The 17,276-nt window shown below is 44.2% G+C and overlaps 1 protein-coding gene across 4 annotated transcripts in view; it reads right to left on the bottom strand.

Annotated features, from left to right (window-relative positions):
• Positions 1-17,276, bottom strand: part of APPL2 (adaptor protein, phosphotyrosine interacting with PH domain and leucine zipper 2) — a 224,854-nt gene that overhangs the window by 49,852 nt on the left and 157,726 nt on the right. Inside the window, exons 1-3 of one of the 4 annotated variants that reach the window (XM_075068756.1) lie at positions 9,154-9,437; positions 1,954-2,052; positions 851-933 (exon numbers count right to left, since the gene is read on the bottom strand). Coding sequence is in view for 3 of the 4 variants with exons in the window: in XM_075068758.1 (XP_074924859.1) it covers positions 1,954-2,052; positions 9,154-9,207 (153 nt within the window). In the remaining variant the exon portion in view is untranslated. Of the gene's footprint in view, positions 1-850; positions 934-1,953; positions 2,053-9,153; positions 9,496-17,276 lie in introns of those variants that run through there. The other 3 variants (XM_075068758.1, XM_032787258.2, XM_032787259.2) reach the window with 3 other exon arrangements.

The raw sequence follows: 17,276 nt of genomic DNA, 5'->3' as shown, positions 1-17,276 counted from the left end.
CTTTAGCAGTTGTTTTATTAGAAAACACCATGACCGGCCTCACTGATAGCCCACCAGGAAGTCCTAGCAGTCCTGTTCCTTTTTAAGAGGGAATACGATACAGAAGAAGCAGCACAAAAGTAGGCAGCCTTGAGTTCCGAAGTCAGCTTTTCTACTGACTTGCCTAAGGCAAGTCAATTCCCTTTGCTTTAGTTTTCTTATCTGTAAAATAAGGGTTATATTTACCTGCTTCCCACGAATACTGTAAATCAATGTTTACACAGCTATTAAAGTCACTTACCTCTGAGCTGTGGAAGTCAAAGACAAGGGCAGTAGGTTTTGCCAACCACAACTATTGAAAAATCAGGGGTTAGACCCACCAAAAACAAAATTTTAAAAAACCCTACTGATTTTTAAAACCTAAGTAAGAAATCTTGTTTTCTTTGGCCCCAATACATAAAGGTATTTTGGCTTCTAATTTCCACTGAAATCAATGAAACTTAGGAGCCTGAATATCTTTGTGGATCTGGGTATTTTATTTGCATTGTGAGATTTGAGCTTTCAAGGTGCACTTGGGTCACAATTTCTGTCTTTTCTCCACAAGTACAAGGGCTAGAAATTTACTTTTTAATGAAAGATGAGATTTTCTTTTCGTCATTTGTCTGTTGGAGCTGGGGCTTTAAGTAAAACATCAAATATCTCAAATATGACTTGCAATCAACTTGGGAGAGCTGGCAACACTGGACCCTTTTTTTTTCCTCCTATAAAGATTCTGAGCATTAATTTGAATATAAAGTCACTTAAGTTTAAGGAAAAAAATAGAATAAGATGTCTGATTCTGCAAACCCTTACTCACTCAAGCCTTACTCACCTACATAGTCCCATTACGGTCAAAGAGACTTCTTGTGAGAGTGGAGTGGTGCAGGTTTGGGCCCAAGATGTGGATTCTGTTTCCTGTTCAGAATATTAGGGCAGGGATTTTTAAATTTGATTGTGTAAAATTAGGCATCTAAATCTATATTTAAGGTCCTAATAAAGGTACCTAAATAAGGATCAAGGGGGTAAATTTGAAGGTGCCAAAGTGATTTGGAAGTTTGGGTGTCATTTTCAGAAGTATTTAGTTGCCTAAAGATGCAGAAAGATGTCTAGTGGGATTTTCAAAAAACATCTAAATTAGTTAGGTACCTAGGCACTTTTGAAAATCCCACTAAGTGTCTATCTGCACCTTTAGGTGCCTAAATACCTTTAAAAAACTGTCCCTTAGGCACTCAAGAGCCTAAAGGTTTGTCTGGATACAAATATTAATCTGGACTAAGGTAGGATATTAATTTAAATTAGATTAAAGATTCCTGATTAATTCCACGTGTGGACACTCTTATTCTGAAATAAGAGTGACCTATTCCAAATTAGTTTATTTCAGTGGATCAAACTAATCCAAGGAATCCAGTGGAATTAGATAATTCAGAAGAAAACACTCTTATTCTGGATTAAGACTGTCCATACACTGAATTAATCAGGAATAGATATTCCAGAATAGCTCCCTGTGCAGAAAAGCCTTAAATTTCACTACAATTCAGTGGGATTTAGAGTAAATTTTTCAAAAGCATATGAATGACACACATGCCTAAATCCAATTTTCAAAGGGGATATGGGCATCTAAGCGAAAATTTAACTTTAGTCAGCCAAGTTTGAAAATGTTGACCTTGCAGTATACAGAAGAGTAAGTGTGTGCCACGACTCTTATTTTATTTTATTTCAGTTTTCTGAATAAGTGGAGGAACACTAAGACAGGAATGAGTGACAATATCATTGAGACTGATTTTCAAAGGAGCAGAGCAACCACACAACTTCTGCACAGATCAAAGGGAGCTGCAGATGTTCTGCACCTTTGCAAATCAGTGCATCTGTTAGGAGCAGATTAATAAGGTTGCCTCTACTGCTTGCCAAACAAAGTCAACACAAATGAAAGATTACCTGAGCCCCATAGACCCGCTGCATTGCTTGAAGCAACTGGTTTGTATAATCTGTAAGGGTTCCTGCATCTTCTTCAAATACACTAAGCAAGGAGCGAGTCTTAAATAAAAGAAAAAGCAAAAGGTTTTACTCCTAAATGGAAACATTAAAAAAAAATTAAACTGTAGCAAAACAAATCAGTCAGCATAATAAGACTTTGAATATACAGTGTACAGCTTCTTTTATCCAACAATGTAAAAAACACAACAATTGATCACTAGAATGAGATGGGTAAACTGATGCACAAATAAATGATGTGACTAGAAGTTTACACTGCAAAGCAATGGCAGAGTCCTCCTGACAAACACCTTCTTGCTCTAATTGGTAGACACTCCTTCCAGCCTAGTCAGGAATGTAACAAATCTTGAAATTCCTCTTGCTGATTACAGTAATCAAAGCATGCCAAGGTCTTGTAGTCAAAACACCATCGCTGGTTTTATTTCTCTACTCTTAGAATGAATTAAAAGCACCCCTTGGTAACAGAACAACTTATCTTCCATTATGCCAAAAGAACACTGCCAAAACCGGTAGACTTAAAATTAGATCCAACAGCAGTATGTTGGTTTGTGACAACAGTCATACATATACACTTAGTGCTGCATGCCCCTAAGCATGGTTTCTTCACTCTGCCATTCTGTTTTGTTCTTGTGAGCAGAGGAGCAGCAGAGAGGAAAACATAACTTGTGTTATCTTGGAGAAATGCATCCACTTGGCTTGTTTCAGTGGAATTGCCAAGGACAGCAAATTACATTGTTGCAGTGCTACATGCAAAGGAAGAAACCAAGGCCAAGGATTAGTGCTGGGCAAGTGAATTCAATAGATCAGGATAATACAAGTAAAGGGGAGGTAAAAAGTTGGGCTGGCAGTGCAACTTTGACAGTGTCTCTTTCAGAAAGTCATTCTGCATCTTGGTAATTCAAAGTGTCCAAACTGGTCAATCCAATCTGTTTGACACTAAATGAAAAGCTCTTTCCTATCTGCACAGCTAAATTACTCTGCATTAGTTCCATCTGTCTACCAAAAACTCTAGTACTTTAATAACCATATTAGACCTGATACCTAGTCAGTGTTTTATCTGTCCTATCTTAGTCATCTCTAATGTGCCTGAAGTATCTAGATGGTAATCATGGGAATTTATTTTACGGTATCAGGAAAGCTATAAGAAGCATCATTATTTGGGAGGATGCAACCTTGCTTCTCCAGGACATTTACTTTTCTTTGCAAATCTCCTTGCAGAGATTTTACATTGCTTCTGAGAGATTCAAACCACCTCTGCTGAGATTTTTGGACTAAGACAATGTCTGATTTCATCTCTACTGAGAAGTGTCTATTTATGGTGTGAAGTAGCATTGTCTAGTACAGGGATAGGCAACCTATGGCATGTGTGCCGAAGGCGGCACACAAGCTGATTTTCAGTGGCACTCACATTGCCTGGGTCCTGGCCACCAGGCCGGGGGGCTCTGCATTTTAATTTAATTTTAAATGAAGCGTCTTAAACATTTAAAGGCCTTATTTACTTTACTCTACAACAATAGTTTAGTTATATATTATAGACTTATAGAAAGAAATCTTCTAAAACATTGAAATGTATGACCGGCACATGAAACCTTAAATTAAGAGTGACTAAATGAAGATTTGGCACAGCACTTCTGAAAGGCTGCCGAGCCCTGGTCTAGTAATTAAAACAGGTGACTGGAGGTCTTATTTTAGATTCTGCATGGCTGTACTTGCTTACCTTGGGTAAATCACAATCTCACAACATCTCAGTTTATTAATGCTAAATTGGTATATTACTACCTATCGTGGGGGATAACTGATACTTGGAAAGAACTTTAAGATGGCAGGATAAAAAGGAGCATTAGAAGTGCAAAATATTGTTTTCATTAAAACACCAGCACATACAAATCAAAGAGGGAAAGAATTCAAAACACATCAATAGACAGCCACATTGGGCCTGATCCTGCACGCCCTTGGCATGCAGCACTTCCTTTTGATGGGAGCCCCATGTTCTGAGAGTTTCCAGAACAGGGCCCCAGCCTGGATTTTAATAATTGAAACAGATACTAATTTGCAAAAATACTTAGATTTGAATTGTTGCAATCACTGACTATAGTTTTGGTAATTTAAAACTTCTATTCTCTATAACCCCATCTTTTCCTTTACCTAACACTGAATATCATTATACTGTGCTGTGACAAAAGACTGATTCACCAGACACAACAAACAAAAGGACTGTGGTTACAAGACAGAATTATGGGAAATGTTAAGCAAGAAAATTCTCAGGCCAAGATTTTCAAAACAATAGATGCCTAAAGTTAGGCTCCTAAGTATATATTTTTACAATATGGGGCACAGATGGCTGCTAGAAGCCTATATCCTATTGAAATTAGCACAGGTGCCTTGAAAAATCCCAGCTTTATTTATTCAGATGCCTAAATATGCAACTTAATTTTATATATCCATTTATTTATTCATTAAATCTTGACCTCAATTAGCACTTTTGTTAAAAAATAATACGCCCTATAAATGATTCAAATAGTTTGGATGTTAAGGTTCAAAAATCTTTATGATGTTTCTTTTTAAAATCACCATTTGTTAGTTACACTGGTTTAAAACAGACGTATAATTTACTTGTTGCTGTTTTGTCAAATTCTTACATAATAGATAATGCTGCACCAGTGAACTTATGGTAATCCAAACATAACCTTTTTACATTTCTCTGGAGGCTTCATTAATCATGCCACCACCCTTGCTGCTGGAAACATGGGGTCAAATCCAGTCTTCACATGAGTAACTTTTGAATTCAGCATGGCTACTTAGGTCAGTCTGTCTCCTAATTTGCAGTTAAACACTTTAAATGGAATACATTCAGGCAGGGGCTTTTTTGTATAGTGCTTGGGGACAATGAAGATATAATTACATTACTCTTGGAGAGAAAGTGAGCTTTGCAAACCTTATTAATAAATAACTTATGCCTAATTCTTCACTGCCTGGCACCTTGTCAGAAGGGAATTGTTTTATATCCATTTTGTTCTCCCTTTGCCTTTCTGAAAATGACTATACAAGGCACAGCCCAAAAGAGGATCAGGCCCACTTTGTTCAGGAGTCAATTACTATACAAGGTGCTAGACATTAAGCTCTTTGGGGGCAGAGACAGTCTTTTTGTTCTGTGTTTGTACAGCATCCAGCAAAATGGGATCCTGGTCCATGACAGGTTCCTAGGTGTTACCACAACACAAATTAATAAGACAGTGGAGAATCAGGCCTCTTGCATGCAAAAAGTTACTATATTGAAAATGTAATTAATTTTGTGAATTAAAAATTCATAAGAATGAATGAATTTATGATTAAAAAAATCAGGACCATATGGCAATTATGCAAAAGTGAAATTATTTTTCCAGAAACCTAGATTAAACAACAAATGATGAAGAAATCAAGCGAAAAATGTCCTGCAAAAGTTAGGTTTATGTAGTCTTTACTCTTCCAGTATTTCCACCCATTGTAAAGGAAGGGTTATGCTCCTGTGTTTCAGGCCATGAAAGAGTGGGGAGACTTATAAACCCTAGTCTGTGCTTTCTTTGGTTGCTTTCAGTTTTTGTTACATTTTTAATCATGTGAGATGGTGTTGACGGAGCAGAAAAATGAGTTTACTTAATGGCTGTATAAAGTTCCTCAAAATTAATATTTGTATTGAGCCTTGGAGATGTAAACACCATAACTATTAAGTAATATTAATAATAAATCTACTCTAGTTCAGTAAATTGTGGGGTGCCCCCTGTATCAAAAGGAAGGACGCTGTGATTCCTTTCCTCCTGCTGGTCAAGGACCAGCCAATTTGGGGTGGTAGTAGAATGGGGGTCGCAGAGCCTCACTAGGTCCATCCTGGGGAGACTACTGCTTCTCCTTGCCATGGATCTACAACTTTACTTCTCTCCTAACTACCACTCACCCCATCCTCCTTTCTTTCCTCCCTATACGGCCACTTCCTTTTGTTTCTCTTTCTTCATCATGCCTTTACACACACTGCCCTTCCCACAAGTGCCCCTCTTCCCATCCCTTGGTGAAGTCCCCTCTCTTTCCCACCCATAAACCCCACCCTCTGACCTCTGTTCCCCCAGACCTTTCCCTCTTCTTCCCCAGGCCCCCATAGAATCTCCCTGCCTTCCCCAATTTTCCCCTCCCCATTCTTTTTGCCTCAACTTTCAGGGCTCCTCCTTCTCTCGCTCTCACCAACAATACAGGCCACATGCTAGCCTCTCCTGTGTGTGGAGCATTCCCCAGGTCCAAGGTTTGCTTTTCCAATAGGGAAGCAGCCAGGGCTGGCTTTAGGCCGATTCACCCAATTCCCCTGAACCGGGCCCTGCGCCCAAGCCTCGGTACGGCATACCAGCAAGAGCCGGTGCACTGCACCGGCGTGGCCCAACTTCCCCAGGGGGCAATTTAAAGGGCCTTGGGCTCCCAGCAGGGGCTGGAGCCCCAGGCCCTTTAAATTGCTACCAGAGCCCCACTGCTGGAGGCCTGGGGTAGGGCTGCGGGGTTCTGGGGGCTATTTAAAAAGTCCAGGCTCCCATTGCTTCTACCACCCCAGACCTTTAAATAGCCGTGGGAGTCCCGCCGCTTCCCCAGGGCTCTGTGACAATTTAAAGGGCTGGGGTGATAGAAGCAGGGGAGCCCCGGGCCCTTTAGCCCCCAGAGCCCTGGGGTAGTGGGGGGCTCCGGGAATTATTTAAAGGGCCGGGGCTCCAGCTGCCTCTGCTGCCCCGGTCCTTTAAATAGCCCCGGGAGCCCCCGATACCCCAGGGCTCCTGAGGCTATTTAAAGGGCTAGGGCGGTAGAAGCAGGGGAGCCCTGGGCCCTTTAAATAGCCCCCGAGCCCTGGGCTGCTGCTGCTACCCCAGTGGGGGAGGGTGGAGGAGAGGGCACTTACTGTACAGGGTGGGCTGTATCCCCTGTACCTGCACCCCCTGCCCACACCAGCCCCGCACCACCTGCCCTGTCCACAGCCAGCCCCTATATCCAGCCAGCTCCACACCCCCCTTTTTTTTTTCAAGTCATCCCTGCCAGGGCCCCACCAAAAATGTTCCAATTGGGCCCCGCACTTCCTAAAGCCGGCCCGGGACGCAGCACTGGCTGCAGCTGGCCTAGCATGGAACTCATTGTGTGGTCTAGAGCAAGGTAGGCAAATAACGGCCTGCAGGCCACTGGGGACCCTCCTGCCCAGCCCCCAAGCTCCTGCCCTGGGATGCTAGCCCCCAGCCCCTCCCCAACTGTTCCCCCTCCCCCGCAGCTTGAGCTTGCTCTGCTGCTGGCACAATGCTCTGGGCAGCAGAGCTGTGAGTTCCTGGGGCAGTACAGCTGCAGATCTGGAGCCTGACCCGGTGCTATGAGCTGCGCAGTGCTGCGGCTGGCTCCAGCCAAGCAGCGCAGCTGCCTGTCCCGGCGCTCTGGGTGGCACAGCTGTAGCACTGCCATCTATTGGTGCTCCAAGCAGCGCAGTAGGGCAGCAGAAGTGGGGGTCGGGGTTGGATAGAAGGCAGGGGAGTTCAGGGTGGTGGTCAGGGGTGTGGATAGGGGTCGGGGTGGTCAGAGGGCAGGGAACAGGGGGGTTGAATGGGGGCAGGCATCCCCAGGAGGCATTCAGGAAGGAGAGGAGGCATTGGATGGGGCAGTGGGGAGCAGTCAGGGGCAGGGGTTCTGGGGGCAGTCAGAGGACTGGGAGAAGGGGTGGTTGGATGGGGCAGGGGTCCCTGGGGGATAGTCAGGAATGAGAGGAGGAGTTGGATGGGGTGGCGGGGGTTCCAGAGGCTGTCAGGGGACAGGGAACAGGGAGGTTTGGATGAGGCAGGAGTCCTTGGGGGGGCCATCAGGGGACAAGAAGCAGGAGGGGTCAGATAGGAGGAGGGGCCAGGCCACACCATGCCTGGCTGTTTGGGGAGGTACAAGCCTCCGCTAACCGGCCCTCCATACTATTTTGGAAACCCAATATGGCCCTCAGGCCAAAAAGTTTGCCCACCCCTGGTGTAGAGCGTCCTAGACAGAAGGGAAAGTATCTAGTCTAATACAAGGAAATTCTTCTCCAGCCCCCAGGGGTGGAAGTGGAGAGTGCAGTAAAAGTCTGGATCTAGTGCTATGAATCCACTCAGCGACTGTGTCCCTAAAACCCAGGATCATCCCTGTTTTCAGCAACTCCCCTGGTGTCTCTCTCAGTTTTACAACAAACAATATTTTGTCCCATTTTATAAACCCTGAAGTTTCTCACCACCCTGGTCAGAGGAGCTAGGGAAACCAACAGCAGGCTGGCTAAGTGTAGGTGCACCTCAAGCACCATTGCCTGTAAGACATGTCACAGGCTGACACCTTATTTCCCCCCTCGCCCCCCAGGTCCCTCCGCTGGGAAAGCCTTGGAGTCTGCATCCAACCAGTGAGAGGGAGGAGGTAGTTTGACAGAGAAGAGAGGGCAGGGCACCCTTTTCTCATCCCAGGTGCCAACCTCTCCCAGATGGTCTATAAAACCCTCCCCTGCAGTCCTGCCCCCAGTGACAGCTGACCTAATTTCTCCACTTTGAGAATCTGCTCAACCTACTCCTGGGTGACTACTTCCCCGCCTCCACAGCAAAAAGATGATGTTCACCTAGATCGCTGTAAACCACTTAACCCCTGCCGTGCCTCAATTTCCCCAACCTGTAAAATGGTGGCATGCCCCCCACTCACCTTTTCCCATGCGCACTGTGAGCTGCAGCTGAAAAGCGCTGCAGAAGCACAACGTGGTATAACACTAACTCCTGTTGTTACCATTTGTTATTCTTGCTCCGCGTCTCACCACCACCCAAAACCACCGGCCGGGCTTGGAGGTTTCACACACCCGCCCCCCGCTTTGCTCGGGCCTGCTGAATCCTGTGTGGCCTTCACTCCGCTGTAAATGCAGGTGCGTCACGGGCATCGGCGCTGCACGGCCAGAGCAGGGATAGCCCCAGACTAGCCCCAGGGCACGGCAGGATTAGTGACCCCCCCAGCCCCCGCCAGCTCCGAACCGGCCTGTGAAACGCCGCGCGGCACCCACAGCAGAGGCACATCCCACCAGCCTGAGACCGGCTCGGGCTGGGGGGCTCCCCGGAGGGAAAGGGCAAGAGCAGCGATAAGGCAGAGGCCGGGGGCGGGTACCTGCGGGCTGTCTTGCAAAGCCTCTTCCAGGAGGAGTTTGTCCACGGCGGGCATGGTGGCTCTCCGCGGAGCGGGAGTAACTGAGCCGGATGAACTCCGCGGCTGCAGAGCCTCCCGGCCCTGACACGTATTGCTCGGCCGGCTGCAGCGGAGAGCCTGGGCTTCTGCCCCCTCCCCGCGGCGCTTTCTGCGGGAGTCGGGTAAACAGCCGGACTCCCCAGCCGAGCCTGCTACCCGGGCCCCGAGGCAGGACCGCTCCTCCGAAAGGCAGCGAGTCACGAGGAAGAGTGACAGCTGGGGAGCTCCCCTGGCAGGAAGTGTGGCTGCCGAGCGCTTCCTGCTTGGGTTAACTCTTTGCAGAGCGACAGACGCGAAACTCCCTCCCACGCCCGGGTGGGTGACTCAGTGTGTGACCAAGACATAAAATGAGGGACCCGGGGAAATTATTCACGCACAGGACACCTAAAATAATGGGGGGTTCCCAATACTTTCACTTTCGCGTGTCCCTGTATCCGGTGGGAAGGCCAAGAAAAGTGAGGGGATGCTACATTTGAGTGGAACTTGGGGACTAAACTGAGGGATGTGCCTGGAAATGAGGGATGGTTGCTAGATATGCACAGACACTTTGAGTTGCTGGCCTCACTTCCCAACTGAATTAAATGCGAGATTAAAATTAGTTTAACAGCAAATCCAGTGGTCAGCCTTTAGAGCAGTGCCAAACCACCATCTGCATTTTGTCATGATGGAGGAGTGGCCAGGAGTGGGTCACAATGCATAGCGCGCAAAGCCAGCTCCAAGCCTCCGGCACAGGAGCTGCCTCTGGGATGAGTGCAGGGGATTTGCTCTTCAACACTCCAATCCACCCCTGGACCTCCCGCTGCACCAGGCCTGTGACCTGTGTACAACTTCCCCATGGAACACTGCTTCCAAAAGGGTGACCAGATAGCAAGTGTAAAAAATCAGGACGGGGTGGTGGGTAATAGGAGCCTATATAAGAAAAGTCCCTAAAATCAGGACTGTCCCTATAAAATCGGGACATCTGGTCACCCTAGCTTCAGAGGATTTATTAGAACATAAATCTGACAGTCACTCTCCCGAGGTTTCAGTCATCTGTTCTCCCCACTCTCGCATCTTCAGCCCTGTCCACTGGCACAAACAGTAAGGGGCATGAGGAGACGTTTCTCCTCCCCCTCCAACTTTTTAATTCTCCTAGGGTTGTCCCCCTTGGTGATGTTGTGAAACTCATACATCCTGTCTGTCCCCACACACTTTATGTTTAGACATATTGTTGTCTGTCTTGTGTGGGCCAGATTCTGTGCTCTGGTTTTCAAGCAGTGCTGCACAGAAGTCACAGTCCAAGAGTGGAAGTGAAGGGGGCTCCCAGATTCTGTGGGTTACTCTGTAGGGCCAGTGCAGCCAGGGGCGGCTCTAGGCATTTTGCCACCCCAAGCATGGCAGGCAGGCTGCCTTCAGCAGCTTGCCTGCGGAGGGTCCACTGGTCCCGAAGCCGCGAGACCAGCAGACCCTTCGCAGGCACGCCTGCGGGAGGTCCACCAAAGCCACAGGACCAGCGGACCCTCCACAGGCATGCCTGCGGGAGGTCCACCAAAGCCGTGGGACCAGCGGACCCTTCGCAGGCAAGCCGCTGAAGGCAGCCTGCCTGCCACCCTCGCGGCAACTGGCAGAGAGCCCCCAGTGGCTTGTCGCCCCAAGCACGTGCTTGGCGTGCTGGGGCCTGGAGCCACCCCTGAATGCAGCCCCTCGTGTAAGTTAGAGCAGCCTTTCTTGTCTGTCTACTTGGCATCCCAAAATTACAGAAGCAGAGTGCTCCTGGCTCGCTTCTATCCTGAGAGGGAATGTGCTGAGTGCTTCATCCCTTACTAACGAGGGCAAATTTTTAACCTGGGGTATCTTAATTGCATGGGGTGTCTAAATTCCACATTTGGACATGCCATGAAGCATTTTGTGACCAAGGCTAATGACTTTTCTGATTTTTCAAAGGTGCCCAAGAGCTGTATCTCTCATTGGTCCAAGGTGTCTGAAGACCAGTAACTGAGGCAACCAAAATCAGCAGCCCCTTTAAAAAGAATGGCCTTAAGTGTCCAGAGGAACTACACATTGATCAAACAGGAAACATTAAAATTTTGGGTCTAAAATGATATGACACTGGCCCCACAGAGAAGTTTCCACTCTCTTCATATGGTTATGATGTTACTCACACCTTTTTCTTTTTAAAATACATACAGGGTGGAAATTTCAAAATTGCTCGGTATTGGCCTAACTCTGCTCCCGTTAATCTCAGTGCCCATCCGTTGCATCTGAATCTGTTAATTTTGCTGCTTTTGTGTTTCTTAAAACATTATAAACACCTTAAAATGCAAACAAGGTGACTGCTAAAGCAGTCTGTCCTCCTGACTGCAGAAAGTACATAAGCGATGGGGCATAAGGAAAATTTTGCAAATCAACTGAAAGACTGTTAACGTTAATTAAGTTTGACAAACAGTCATCAGGCATTGTACTTCTGGCTAAGTTATATTGCTTCGGAATTTATGTTGGTCTGATCTTGAACGGTATTGCTTCTGAAATGACCCTTTAACCCAATGTGCCAAGTCTGCCTTGGCATGGCTTTGCTCTGCCAGCGCTGAAGTTGGACTCTCTGTTCCAGTACCTTAATTAAAATCAGCAAACTGGATTGTCACGTTGACTTCACTTTGCCTCCCTCAAAAAAGAGACCGCATAGCAACAAAGAAAATCAGCTAGTATTTCACATGTATCAAGTATAAGAGACAGAATCAATACATTCATGTCTGGAGAGAAAAGAAACAACAAAGTTTTAAATATTAATTATGTTACAGAGGTCTTTAAGATGGTGTGGTAACCTGTGAAGAAAACTTCTTTACAGAAGACCCTTTTAAACCTGTCATGCTAGCATGTGACAGAGTCTATCTCCATTTGTCTTGTCCATTTGGCATTTTTTTGTTAATTTTTTTTTTAAAACCCCATTTGAATCTCAGACTCCATGCTATGGCCAGAGGGTATTCATGCCTCTTAAATTAGCTTCAGGACATTTGTGGATGATTTCTTAACTGTGTCTAGCAGGCCACTTCCTTCCTCCGATAACTGTCCACTTCTTTTTCCTCATGGTTTTGCATATGGGGGAGTAGTTCAACGACAAAGTACTCTGAAATACTTCCCAAACCAAGGTAACACCCGTGACTTTGCTACATGTCTTCGACACTCTCGAGAACACAACCTTTGAGAGCTCACCTGTTTTCCTTGGTGGCTTTGTTTAGTTAATGATTCAAGTTCGGAAGCCTATAATTATCTTTCCAGTACTGCACCATACTTACTTGGTATGACTGGTTCTGCTAGTTCTGTGCAAACAGGACTCAAAGGTATTTAGTGTGTGCATGATCACTGGAGAGAGAACTTATTTCTTCATAATTGTGTGTAACAGGGATTATTTGGCTTCATGAATGGAGGTAACTTTGCCTTCAGTTCTAGTGAAGGGTAGTGTAACTATTTTAATGTAAAAAATAAAAACTGCAAAATCGTAGAGAAAGTAGACCTTTTTAAAGAAAGGCCTAAATTGTCATAAGTGACTAGCGATTTTTGGTGTCTTTATTTTTGGGTGCCCAATTCGAGTCACTTTTAATACTCCTGTCTTTCTGAGGATGCTCAGCACTTCTGAAAATCAGGCCCCTCTATTTTATATAGATTTTAAAACTCAATATTTAAGTTCCAGAGCTCTGAGCATGCTTGACATAAACTTAAAAGCACAATAAAGAAAAGTTACACATCAGTCAAAGCAGCAGTACCAGTGGGCAGACTTGCTATAAATTACATTTAATGTATCAAGTTGAGCCCCCCACCCCCAATCAATTCATCCAAATTCAACAGTCTCTTTTGAAATTGGTAGCCAAAACCCTTTTAAAAATAGAGGCATAGGAATTGTTACTTTGTATTCTCAAACCACATAGGAGCCCCAGTCATGGGCCAGGACCCCATTGTGCTAGTCATTATACAAATACAGAACAAAAAGGCAGACTCTGCCCCAAAGAGCATAAATTGTCCTAATGGATCATACCAGCGGTTCATCTGGTCCGGCATCCTGTCTCTGACAGAGGCTATTACCATTTGGAGGAAGGTATAAGAATCGAAATAATGGCTAGTTAGTGAGTAGTGTATCCATAGGGGAAGTTAGGCAGTTAGCAGTTGGCTTGGTCCCTAAAGCATGAGAGTTTGTACCTCTTAATATTATCTTTTATCAAACAGGTGGAGTTTATTTTATCCATATAAATGTCTAATCCTTTTTTGAATCCTGCTAAACTCTTGCAATCAATGGCATACTGTTTCAGTGAGTTCCATAGCTTAACAATATGTTGTATAAAAACGGAATTCCTTGTATTATTTTTATTTTGCTGCCTTTCAACTTAATTGAAAGTTTCCTTGTGCCTATTTACCTTCTCATTGTTTTGTGTACAGGCGAGTCTCATCTTCTGTGGGGGTTCCGTTCCGTGGTTAGCGCGTAAAGCGAAAACTGCGTATAGTCAAAATTACATTGAGTTGAATGGCGAGCAGAATCGCCCGCACTACAGGTACAGTATTAAAATTGTTTTTCTTTTGGTTTTGGTTTTGCCGACCACATAAAGCTGAAATCGCACATGTTAAATGCGCGTAAGATGCGACAGACCTGTACTTCTTTCATGGCACTTCTTACTTGTCTCCTCTCTAAATTTAACAGCCCTCGGGTAAATTTTTCAAAAGCACGTAAGTGACATAGGAGCCTGAGTCCCTAAAGATAGACAACTACTGGGATTTTCAAAATCACCTCAGTAGGTTAGATGCCTAACATCCATTGAAATCAATGGGATTTTGAATATCTGGCCCTTAGAAATGCAAATCTCAGTGTATCAATAAGAGGTAGGCTCCCAAGTGCCTAAATCACATTTGAAAATGGGAATTATCTTCCTAAGTCTCACAAGCCTTTTTCAAAAGTTTATCCTTAATTATTCCATGCCTCTCTATACATTTCATTGGCCATCTCTACACTCCTTCCATTTCTGCTGAGGCTTTTTTTGAGATAGCTTGACCAGAACTGAATATTTCATTCAATAGGTGGGTGAACTATTGACTTGTATAAGGACATTGTAACATTGTCTATCCCAATCTTTATATATATCTTAATATTTTTTGATTGCCCTTTGCACATTCATCAGAGATTTTCATTGAACTGCAGACAGTGATGTCAGGGTCCTTTTCCTGAATGGTTATAGTTAATTTAGAAATTAGCAATGCATAATAATAATCTAAATTGCTTCTTCCACAAGGTTTGTTCCCTTGTATTTGTGAACACTGAAATTAATCTTCCACTTACCTAGTTTTTCTTAGATCCCCTAGGAGTTCTCTCTAGTCCTGATTGTTCTAAATTGTTTTATTATATGCAAAGTCTAATCATTATAATTAGCTATAATGATACTGAACACTGTAATATTTATTTTTAAAGTACCATAGCTATTTATGTAAAGCTTTTATTAGCATTTTGTGAAATATTTATTCTGGATGTGTTGCTAAGTAGCATTATGGTTTTCATTAAATATATGCCATGCTCTTTGTATGAAACAGGGTTTTAAGTAGTTTTGCAAATCTAATGATGATTTTTTCCAGCTACACTAGTTATAGAGGAACTCATATCACTGTTTTCTCCTTCACATATCCCATTATAACTTTAAAGAGCAGATGGCATCATACTTCCTTTTCAGCTGCATATCTCATACTTAGCACTACAAGAAATGGCTGAGTAGTAATATACAGATCACATGTGCTAAGTTAGCCGAGTCTGTTTATGTATTTAAACACAGAGTGCTTCGTATTCTTGAGCTATGAGCTTAACAACAAGGAGATTTGTAGATTCCAAGGCCAGAAGGAACCACTGTGATCATCTAGGCTGACCTCCTGTATACACAGGCCATAGAACTTCCCCAAAAAACAATGGGACACTGTGAGATCTTTGGACTAGGGGTGGTTTTTTTGGGTAATAATCTCTCCTAAACACTATAACTATCCTGGATCAATAAAAAGGTTAAACAACCTAATATTGTAGCTTTGATGTTTTAGTCAACAGGTTTGCTGCAAAATGGTGGGTTTGAAAAAAATAACAAGGCATGCACTGTGCAGGGAATTTTACCTGTTGAGAGAAAGGAACACTATCTTGTGATTTTTTTTGTTATGAATCACAAAACAATACCAAGACAAAATAAAATACCATTGAGATTTATGATTTCCATGTAAACAAGGTCTTATTTTCATTTTAATGTAAGGCACATGGCTTTATTTATTTCCATTAAACCTGTTAGTAATCTCCTAAAACTGATGTTTACAGATGCACTTGATTTCAGTAAACATGTTTATCCTGTATATAATTTGCATTGATTATGTGCAGATAAGGTGCATTTTGCAGAGTATATGACTTCAAAAGCGCTTGTCAGTGTCTATCTGTTTTACCTCCCTCCCCGCCAGAATACCTTCTTCAAGGGACAGCTAACATTCCTATTCAGACTCCTAAGAGGAAGCGTCTCTTTTCTGTGATTTATTTTAAGTTAAAAATAAAATAATCTTAGAATAATTTTAAAAAATGAATTGGCTTATCTGCTATCTTGAGTTAGGGAAGGGAACATGGCTCTTCTAGTGAAGCTAGATAGATAATGCCACCAAAATATGTGTGTGAGAGCATGCACTGGCATGCTAATAGAGCCACATTGCTACCTGCCTGAGTGTTTGAGCCTCACCAATGAAGAACATTGGGGTTAGTTACATGGTCCTTCTTGCATTTGACTATGAGCACCAGATACTGAGTTCCCCAGAACCTCTTCCCCTGCTGGAGGAACTGCTCAGTCCTGTTCTCCTGATTGGTGATGTAGGTGCATGTTTTCTTCCCTGCAGTATATTGGAATTATACTGGGGTAACACTTTAAATTAAATGCATGTTTAGAAATTTACCAGATTTTTAAAGGTATTTGGGCACGTAACTCACTTATTTCAATGGGAGTGAGGTGCCTAAATAGTAACTTTAAAAATCTGACCTGTAGCCCCTGATTCCACAGATACTTACACATGTGCTTAACTCTACTCCTGTGTGTAGACCCATGGAGTTCATGGGGACTAGTCATGTGCATGAAGTTGTTCATGTGCATAAGTAGGGTGACCAGATAGCAAGTGTGAAAAATCGGGACAGGGATGAGGGAGTAATAGGAGCCTATATACGAAAAAGACCCAAAAATGGGGACTGTCCCTATAAAATTGGGACATCTAGTCACCCTATGCATAAGTGTCTGCAGGGTCAGTAAGGGTATATCTATGCTGTATTGTAAATCCGAGCCTGTGGGACCTGGGCTTGGGGACTTAGTGTTTCCAAGCCAGCATTTGAGCGCCCACAATCGCCGTTGCATTGTAAATCTGGGTTTACAGATGTCGGACCCAGGTCTACAGATGCTGGACCCGGGTCATAAGCCATGCTAACATGTCCACACTGCACTATGCAGACTTTCTGACTTGGGTCTGTGGCTTGACCTGCATCCACACTGCAAAATGACAGGGCTTGAACCTGAGTCTGACCAACCCCACAAACAGGGTCCTACAAACTGTGTCCTGAGTGTTTACTGATCCAAATTGGACTGATTTGTGTGTGGACAGAAATGGGGGCTTGGGCACTGTAGATATATCCTATTCTAGTGTAACCCTTCTGGTTCAGTATCTAGGGGTTCCGTTTCAATAACACAACGCAACCTCCTCCCCATCCCCCACCCAGTGATCTGGGACAATTACATATCCTCCCCCTGGCGCCTCTAAGAGGTGATACTTCCCCTCTCGCAAGCACAGAGTCTGAGTGTAGCAAAATCCTTTTAATAAAGGAGGGAAACAATGTGGCATTATGTTGGGGATGTCTGTTACAGCTATCCCCCTATTCCATTTTGTTTTCTTACAGCTGTCCCCATACTCCATTTTGTTTTTGTTCTCCTGTGGCCTCCCCTCCCTGGCTGTTAAGTTGTTTACCAGGGCCACTGCCCTTCTCAAAGGGAGGGCCCCTTAAGGTGTTTACCAAGAGCCATTGCCCTTCTCAAAGG

The sequence above is a fragment of the Chelonoidis abingdonii genome, chromosome 1 (assembly GCF_003597395.2).
Source record: "Chelonoidis abingdonii isolate Lonesome George chromosome 1, CheloAbing_2.0, whole genome shotgun sequence".
In the NCBI taxonomy this organism is placed as follows: Eukaryota; Metazoa; Chordata; order Testudines; family Testudinidae; genus Chelonoidis; species Chelonoidis abingdonii.
This window is presented reverse-complemented; position numbering and strand designations above follow the sequence as displayed.